A 9,946-nucleotide genomic window follows, 5' to 3' on the forward strand; every position below is an offset into this window, starting at 1 on the left:
AGGAGCTGTTGAGATTGCCACAGAGAATGACTCTCGTACATTCAGAGTCAATGGTCAAAGATTGAAGCCATATGTGGGCATGAGCGAGAAAAAGGAAGTGTCTGAGCTGCACCTGACTGAACCACAGAGGTCGAGCGATCCTTAAATGCGCTCATCCTGCGTCGTGCCACGACGTTAAATCAGGTGCTGCGTGGGAGGCAACCCACGAAATTGTTGTAAGTGTAACACATTATATGAAAAAAAAAACAGTTGCACCTAAAGAAAAGTGGGGATCACCTATGAACTAAAATGTAGAAGAACGAGTGGCATGAGCATGGAAATTGAAATAAAAGGAAGTGTGTATTAAAAGTGCTTAGGGAGGTTAGTCACTATATCCAAATATATCCTACCCGTCCCTTAGCCTACATTACAACCAAATAAAGACCTCTTGATCTTTGACTGAATAGCTCGATTAGTAGAGTACTACACTAGGGGCAAGCTTATGGTGTGTCTGTGTGGCATGTGAATGTTCTTTGCTGAGAGTGAGTGAATTCTTCCTATCTTTGGTTCCTTGTTGCTTGAATTTTATGTGTGTGGAACTTCTCTCAGAATTATGATGTGAGGGCATGTGACTCAGGAAGAAAAAGTGAGTTTTCACCTCTGTTAGAGTAACTAGAGTGAGCATGAGTGTGTCATGGTGTTAGAGTCTTCATCTGAGGCGTGACTGTTGCACTGCTTAGATTGTTCCTTCATAATGGCGGGTGTGTCATAAAGAAAAAATTGGGTAATGCATCGAACTATTAGGCCTAGAAGTGTGGTTTAACTTGCTCGAGGACGAGCAAAGGTTTAAGTGTGGGGTGTTGATAATAGGTGAATTTAACTATAATTAAGCCCTAAATAACCACCTTCTTGTATAGTTTGGATGATAAAAGTGATAACAAAATGCTCTTATTAGTGTTTTCATGCTTTGCAGGTTATATATGACCAGAGAAGGTTATGGAGTACTTTTGGGATCAAATATGGAGAAAAAGAGGCCGATCGTAAAATTCCGTCAAGTAAACCACGCGAAACAGCTCAAGTCAGAACTGAAAGAGGACTGCCGCGGTTGCATCGCGACCGCGGCAGAACCGCGGTAGAAGATGGCTGCAGACAAAGTGAGAATCAGAGAGCATGTTTGGCCGCGGTTTGACCGCGACCGCGGCAGAACCGCGGCGGAGGCGGAGAACTTCAGGGACTAAAGTGCAAAACACAGGATTTTTAGCCCAAAACCCTATTTTAAACATTAGACTTCGCCCAAGAGAGGCATGTATTGATTTGGAGAGTATTTTGGCAAGGAAAAACAATTGTGAGAGATCACCCAAAACATCTTTCTTCTTTTCTTTGATTTTTCTTGCAAGTTTTATGATGAATATTGTTTTAGTTTGTTTACCCATAGTTATGAGTAGCTAAATCCTTTGTCTAAGGTTTTGATGGAACCTATTGGGGGATAAACTTCTTGTTTATGTGAATACAAATTGCTAGTCTCAATCTTTATTTGTTCAACTTTGTGCATGTTGTAGTTAATTGACAGGATCCTCAATTAGCTGTGCCTATTTAGTGTGCATAACTCGGGAGAGAGTGCATATTTAAGTTATTGTTGAACAACACCACTTCCAAAGTATAAGTGGGATCTATAACTGCAGGTTTAAAGGCGGGATTAGGGATAACGAAGCCTTGAGTGCAATCTAAAGTGAACCGTGTTAATTAGAGCTAGCTAGTGTATCTCGGGAAAGTGCATTGAGTATATTACTGTGATTACTCGGGAGAGATTTACGGTAAGATGAGCGTTCATGATTGATAGAGAGGTGTTGGTTAATTTGTATGAAGCATAAACAGAAGGGATTCCATCAATAGGGGAAGTCATTACCTTAGCGTTTTATCATTATTATTTACAACCTTAGCATCCTTAGTTTACAGCTGTTTATTTACTTGCAATTTTAGTTATTGAAGACACCATCAACTGTGATTCAAACGTTTGGGGAAATTGGTTCTCAAGAGTTTAGTGGGTCTAAAGATAGTGATTGATAGGTTAACTCTCGGTGGATTCGACTCTAGGCAGAATACTCAGGTTATATTTGCAACGTCCGCAGGGTCCTTTTTATAAGGCATAGTTGGGCGTGATCAAAGGTCAAGTGTTTCTCCATATTATTTTCTTTTTTTTAGGGAGGCTTGATAAAGTTTGACAAAATGTTCAGGCGTACGACAAATGTGTGCCCAATGACCTCTCATACCACATTGGTGACACATACTAGCTTTACCTTTTGAATGATTAATTTGAGAACCCTTATTGTTCTCCAATTTATTTCCACCATAATGACGATAATTGTTTCTCCCCCTGGCATGTCCACGTTTACGACCACGACCACGACCACGGTAATTATTTTGTTTTCTTTCAAACTTATCATATGTTGCTACAACATTCACTTCCAGAAATGGAGCTGACCCAGTGGGACGAGCTTCATGATTTTTCATTAATAGAGTATTATTCTGCTCAGCCACAAGTAGGCATGTGATTCACTCAAAATATTTCTTAAAACCTTTTTCACGGTATTGCTGTTGTAGCACCACATTTGAAGCGTGAAAAGTAGAAAATATTTTTTCCAATAAGTCCTCAACTGTGATAGTGTCTCCACATAATTTTAATAGAGAACTTACTTTAAAAATAGCAGAATTATACTCACTTACGGTTTTAAAGTCTTGCAACCTTAAATGTATCCACTCATACCGAGCTTTCGGTAATACCGTAAGTTTTAGGTGGTCATATCGATCTTTCAAATTAATCCATAATTCAAGTGGATCTTTTACGGTTAAATATTTAGTTTTTAACCCTTCATGTAGATGATGAAGAAAGAAAATCATGGCCTTCGCTTTATTTTGATTTGATGCTTCATTTCCTTGTATAATAGTATTTCCAAGACCTTTAGCATCAAGGTGAATTTCAGCATCAAGAACCCATGATAAATAGTTCCTTCCGTTGATGTCAAGTGCCACAAATTCAAGTTTTGATAAATTTGGCATAGTGAAAACTATCATAAAAGATGAATAAGTTAGAGAAATAATTATAATAATAAACAATTAATGAAAACAAAACGATTAAGGTAAAAGAAATGAAAATAGAGCTATATCATGTTAACAATCTACTATTTCATTTTATTTTTGCCATAAAGTAGAAATTACATACTTGTTTCATTTCACTTTATATTATTGATATATATGTGTTAATAGAATTGAACGTGACTAACATTATTTATATGTTCCAATAAATATAAAGTAATTAAAAAATTATTGCTTGTTAATTCATTTCTCATAGTTCTTCAAAATGCCTTAAAGATATGTTTTGATCCAGGGAGTCCATGACATTAGTGCATAGCTAGTTTGATGACTTTGAGGTCCTCTAAGAGTTGAGCACGGAAGGAAATAGTTATTTAATCACTGCAATGTACTTAAACTATTTAAGATGCCCAAGCGCACAAGTAATCTGCAAACAGTGAGCATATGATATGTACTGCCATAAATAAGATGATTATAATGATACATACCTTAATAAAATATGGCTCAACTTAGCGGGAGTTAAGAATAAAATTAGAGTTTCGTGCTGATAACGTATTATAAAATAAAAGTAATGCAGTAAAATGTAAATAAGAAGAGATAGAAAGAAGGGAGAAGTGTTTTCTTCTTTCACTTTGGTGTATTTTTCCATTGCAATTATATGGCCTTTTATAGGCATAAAAAGTAAAGATGATGACATAAAGTAGGAAATTTAATCTTTAAGTTATTCACAACATGAGCATCCAATGTAGCATCCAATGTAGCATCCAATGTAGTATCCAATGTACAAATTATTCATAACACTAGTTACTTTGTACCATCTATCGAACTTTGCTTGCAACTATGTTCCTCACACTTATTTTGGATATTTTTTTTATATATATCGTAGAATCTTTGGCGATATCATGTTATACTGGAAAATTGAACGACCAACGTAATACAGATACACATAATGGAGCAACGTATCTCTATTTGAAACAATCGAGTTCTTAGGTTTCCCTTTATAGAAAAATGGTTGATAACATCAATGTATTAGGGTAAAGAGGGCCGTCAATACAATTCAATTAGTGGTTCCTCAATTGAAGGAGGGATTAAGGAGCAAGATATATAGGTTGTTGCCAATAGCTAATGGGGGGAGGATTATGAAGCCCCATGAGTAAGGTTTCACATTAAGAAAACTTTGTTGAAGAGATAAACTATGATTTAAAAAATGACAAAAATTTAAGACAGAGACAGTATTCAAAGTAAAACAGAATATTCTGTTTTCCTAGCTAAAACAGCTACACTCTCGTCATCCAAAAATACTTTGGCTCTCTATTGGTAAAATAATACGTACTGTAGTACAAAACAAAACGCTATATTAATTCTCTCCCTACCATGTCAAATTCTCTCAAATCAAACTATAGAAACGCTTAAAAAAACTGAAACGGAAAAAAAGATTTTTAAAATGTAAAAGAAATTCTCTATTCCAAGCACTTTTTGACAGATGGAGATTGAGGGTAGCACATGTTGGATGCTTCACTTTTGTCTCCTTCAACTAAATGCATAACTATTTTGAACTAGTAATAACTAAACTTTTTTTTGTTTCCCATTCGATGTCAGTGGAGTCCCGACTAATTCTGATTCGCTCTACAGAAGGTCGGTTGAAACTAAACTTTCTTACTTTCAAACGCATAGTATGGCATGCTATATCTCATATATCATTCCGACTTTTAACATGCTTTTATGAGGTATGTCAAGAACTTTGTTACTTTGCCTCAAGTTCCTCTTGAGAAAATTGAAAGCATAATCAATCACCACTCTCTTTGCTATATTAGACCCTTTGCCTGCAATCACATCTTGTTCCCCTACCAAATGTACCACCCCAACACTATATGCTCTCTCCAGCACTTCTATATCTCTCTCCATTAATAACGTAGCATTTTCAGCTTGTTTGTCACAATCAATGTTGGAACCATCATTCTCCAATTCTGTGCTCTCATCTGTTGATACTCTGTTAGCATTTGCTGCAATCAAAATTTTGCAATCGTCTCGTATAAATTGCTTCAGCCTCTCTACTAATAATCTTTCGAAAGGCTCTGCCTCATTGCGTACATCATTGTATCCATAACGTACCACACAGCGAAAAACATAGAGATCATATGGCTTTACTCTACGGAAGAGGAACCTTTCTTCTACTGGCACTTTGCTTATGGGAAGTGATTTAACAGAAGCAAAAACAAGGACAGAATGTAACGCGGGCACGTTCTCCACATAATGTTTGAAGATTGGTGGGATTCCATGAACAAGCTCAGAGTAGAAAATTGCAAGTCCTGGTAGCCGGTGGTAATTTGTTTCATCCACTGTTTCTTTAACTTTTTCAGGAGAGATCTTGTGTTCTAGCTCGAAGTGGTATTTCTTTCGGTATACATAATTCCATACGTACATGATAAACATTAGGACCATAGCAAAAGCCAGGGGAAGGTAACCTCCCTGATCAAACTTGTAAAGGACCGAGCTTAGATAGACGAGCTCAATCGTGCCAAATACCAGAATGTAGGCGATTACAAAAATAATGTGAGTTTTCCAAATCATGATCATAACTAGTACGAGGAAACATGATGTTAGTAACATCACAAACACCACCGCTATTCCTGTAAACAAATGGTTTGTCACGTGTTAGACATCAATGCATAGAACTTAAACTCTACAAATAGTTATAGATCAGCTTTATATATGAAAAGAGAGGGAATTCCGGGAAATGGGTGTTACCATAAGCGTTGCTTAGCTTTTCAGTAGTTCTGAATGCCAGAGTAACAACAACACAAGCCAACATGAGAAGGGTATTGATTTCAGGAATGTAGATTTGTCCATGATACTTTATTGATGTATGCACAATTTTAACACGAGGAAAGCATCCTAATGCCAGGGATTGCTGGATTATAGCGAAAGTCCCAGAAATCAAGGCTTGACTTGCAATGATGGCCGCTAATACTGCCACCCCAAATACTGGCCAATATAAAATATCTGCACTTGTAAAGAAAGAGCATAAGATGTTCATTATTTAATTACCGTCAATGCATAAAACTTAAACTCAGGTACACTGTTATGCTTATTGTTTGCTTACGAGGTAAGTTCTTGTAGAATGTATCAGTTACATCATCACTGTGCTTCCTTAAATAGGCAGTCTGACCGAGATATGCTAATATGAGCGCCGGGTATGTGACGCAGCACATACTTATCTGTACAGATCGAACACTAAAATGACCAACATCTGCAAATAGTGCTTCACCTCCTGCAATTCATAGTAAATTAAAAGTTAAAGAATTCCTTTTCTTTTCCCTTTCTCTTGTCAGTACATATATAAAGGTTAATTGAGGGAAGGAAATGAATACCTGTTATGCACATAACTACACCACCAAGAGAAATCCAAGCATCCTTTTTGTTTCTCTTGAAGTAATCTATGATGTATTTAGGATTAAGAGCTCTGATAACAGTTGGATCGTACCTCACGAAGTTGTAAATGCCGATACCAGCAATGGAAAAGAACCATAGACAAAGTATAGGTGCAAAAGTGTAGCCAACTTTTTCAGTTCCAAATCTCTGAAGAAAGAACAACAGTATCAAGATGGCTACTGCAAGCCAAACAATCCTTCCTGCATTTGATGACAACAAAGACCAATCTGCATTATACATATGACTTGCATTTTTTCTTTAAAACATCAAATAAAAATATGTGGAGTCGATTCATAAATCATAAAATGAAAATAAGATGCAAAAGTTACCTTCAGTCATGACTGAGGGAGCAGCTGCTTTGACGCCTCCAATAGCAGACAAAACTGATCGAGGAAATCAATTGAAAAATTCTGATTAGTATCATTCATATACACCTATATGCAACACAATATATAGGTCTAGCTAGAGATCAAGAAGGCCGTTGCCTATTTCAATCTACTTGCTAAAAGGATTTTTCTAATTCTTTCTCTTTTTCCTACCTCGACATTGGACCTAACTCAACCCCAAACACTGTGAGAATTGACCAAGACCAAGACAAATTATCTCTAATTATACAATAGAGCTTAAACAAACTCTTTGTAAAGAAGGTAATTAAGCTTGGAGACGTGCCTGAAACGCAGGGAGTGAGGACGCCATCCCCAATAACCATGGACGTACCAAGCATTGTGGCAAATAATAGAAAGAACTTTGCAAAATTGCTGCTTTCTAATATCGACTTAAGCTTTGAAGCTCGACGAGTGCGTCTATCTGGTATATCGAGTTTAAAGGTCGACACATCTTTGTCTTCTGCCTGTGTACTTGGAATTAATCCCACCTTAGAATATCGACATATCAATGAATATAACGCAAATGTACCTCCTGCAATCAAAAACTAATTAAAACATTGGAAAAGAAAAAATAAATTAATCATGAAATTTTGTAGTAAAAGAAGAGGAGAAATTAAGTTACCATCTCCGTTATCATTCGCTTGGAGAACAATGAAGGCATATTTGACGACAGGAATCAAGGTGATTGTATAAAAAATGAGAGACAAAGCACCAAGTATATCTTCTTCGTATTTTACACCATTAGGAAATATGGTCGAAAACACGTATAATGGTGACGTTCCAATATCACCATATACCACCCCTATACTCTGAAATGCCAGTTTCAGTATCACTGACCATTCCAATGCCTGATCAACCACCGAAAAAGAAACATTTTCTATGTTATATATCGTCTAGTATTAAAAGGGCATAAAATTCTCATAATTTGTCTAAAATTATGTCTAAAATTATGACCTTTTTGGCGTCGGGCACCCTGCTAGATTCCAAGTCTAAGGAGTCATATCGTTTCAACTTTTCGCCAGAAAGTTTCTTTCCTTTGAGCTGTTGCTGAAGAACATCTTGGTTTTGCTCATCGCCTGACATATTTTTAGTCTATAGAAGATCGGTTCTAATTTTAATTTTCCCTTTTTAGCAAAGGAGAATTTTTTTTTATCAAACCAAGTAATCAAAAATGGGGAATTTCCCCAACATTTTATTCACGAAGGAACAGATTGATTAAGAAGAAGAAGAGGAAGACAATTAGACAAGGTTAGCTAGGGAGGCAGGCTAGAGTACTACCTCATAATTCACTCAATTTCACCAACTGTTTCCCAACACTACAATTTTTATTTCAGACTTCACAGAAATGAGAGATTTGAGGTTTCTAATTGTATGGAAGAAAACCATGTTTCTTTTCTCGTCTCACACGTAAATGGTTTTTCAACTATTAGCAACAAACATGCCAACAGACTGCCGTATCTCACGCTTCTATATATCTTGACGGTCCATTTAATTAAAATTAGAAACAATTTATTTCTATTAATGGAAATTATATATAACTGAATTCTTCTTTTTGCATTTAGTTATAAAAAATGTAGTTTTATGTTGAAATACTTACATAATGGGTGTATAGATGGGGCGTCAACTAAAATTTAATAGAAGTCTTTCTTGTGTCCGCAATTCATTTCTACAATCAATTGCGCGGGAAGTGTTCAGCCTACATATATAACTTCATATGAATGACGATTCATGTTCCTCTTCTCTCCATGTGTTTATCAATTTTAATTTGACTTCCCATCAATTTCAATAAAAGTTTCGTAAAAAACTACTACTACAAGATTTAGCAAAACAAAATAGAGAGAACATATGAAGAAATAGTTTAGACTTTAGAAAATATTGGATACCCTATATCCTCTAGTAATCAGGATTATTCTAAATGTTATATTATCTCTATACAAGTTTCTCTATTGTAAAAATTTATATTATATGCTATAACTTTGTCGGAAATTAATCTCGTAACTACAATTAAGCAAAATGTGAGTCAACTCTCTTCTTATTGAGATATTATGGAATATGCAGTCCCATCGAGTAACACTTTTTATTATTAAGAAAACAAAGATAAACATAAGTGCACGAATTAAAGGATTCAGATAATAAGAATTAATTTAAGATGGTTTGATCAGTGCTAACACCTTCACCCATGCTTTTAATACTAGTTATTATTTACATTCAGTTAAGTAGTCCCACTAGATAAAAGAGAAAATGAACACTTAGAGACCCATTTAAAGATTTAATAACTAAACTGCTTTCAGATTTTAAAAATAACACGCCCTGCGCCAAAGTTTCAGTTTATCACACGCATACCCCACCTTTTATGCCAGGTACCTTCTCTCTCTTTCCCAATTTCAAAATACACAACCATTCTCTAACTGCAAAATAGACACGCGAAATTTCTGCAAAATTTCCCAAATTTCCTGCAAATCATGAATTTTCGCTTCTAAATCTTCGTTAGGTTTCAATTTTCGTTTCTCCTCTTCTAAAATTTGGCAATATCAAGCTTTAATTTCGAGAAAAAAGTGTCGAAGTCTTATGGGTAGAAAGCACTCTCTTAAACGTGCAAGACCTTTCCATCCAATTCCACATTTACAACAGGTTTCTGATCAAATTCCACTTTCACCACAATTTCTGATATTGATATGGATGTGGAAAATCCTTCAGTTACAATGGCCGAGTCTTATATGAAAGATGCTTCAAGAGGCCATGCAATTGGAGAATCATCTTCGGCAAGTGGATCTCAACCACTTAGTTTTGGAAGAACGCGTTCGCAAAGGGTGTGATGACCTGAAAGTAAATTCTGTATTCCGAGGCCTTAAAAACCTCTTTTGTCTCACCTGCGTGCGCAGTCCGGGCGCGTTTCCGGAAAGCTTTTATGTGAAAACTAAGTAAAATAAGGAAATTGGCTTTTAAAATTGAATAAAGTTAACTTTGGTCAACATTCTTGGTAAACGGATCCAGACCCATGATCCGATAATCTCGTAGGGTCCGTAGTAAAATATGGGACTAGGGCGTATGCCCGGAAT

At 36.1% G+C, this 9,946-nt stretch overlaps 1 protein-coding gene across 1 annotated transcript; it reads right to left on the bottom strand.

Moving 5' to 3' along the window:
* Nucleotides 1–4,263: 4,263 nt before the first annotated feature.
* On the bottom strand, nt 4,264–8,238 carry LOC107759378 (potassium transporter 5-like). The gene is made up of 8 exons (XM_016577309.2): nt 7,842–8,238; nt 7,510–7,735; nt 7,171–7,419; nt 6,831–6,884; nt 6,441–6,701; nt 6,173–6,340; nt 5,818–6,072; nt 4,264–5,699 (listed from the first exon to the last, which is right to left on the bottom strand). The coding sequence occupies exons 1-8, from the start codon at nt 7,968–7,970 to the stop codon at nt 4,753–4,755; spliced, it is 2,289 nt and encodes a 762-aa protein (XP_016432795.1). The 5' UTR covers nt 7,971–8,238; the 3' UTR covers nt 4,264–4,752.
* Nucleotides 8,239–9,946: the final 1,708 nt, after the last annotated feature.

This window comes from Nicotiana tabacum, chromosome 22 (assembly GCF_000715075.1).
Source record: "Nicotiana tabacum cultivar K326 chromosome 22, ASM71507v2, whole genome shotgun sequence".
Taxonomy (NCBI): domain Eukaryota; kingdom Viridiplantae; phylum Streptophyta; class Magnoliopsida; order Solanales; family Solanaceae; genus Nicotiana; species Nicotiana tabacum.

Excerpts from the sequence above, each read along its gene's own strand:
- LOC107759378 (XM_016577309.2), bottom strand. The coding sequence starts at position 7,970 with ATGTCAGGCGATGAGCAAAACCAAGATGTTCTTCAGCAACAGCTCAAA. Across the intron at positions 6,702-6,830 it reads TCCCTCAGTCATGACTGAAG|GAAGGATTGTTTGGCTTGCA; the intron begins GTAACTTTTGCA and ends CATCAAATGCAG. Across the intron at positions 5,700-5,817 it reads AAAGCTAAGCAACGCTTATG|GAATAGCGGTGGTGTTTGTG; the intron begins GTAACACCCATT and ends ATTTGTTTACAG.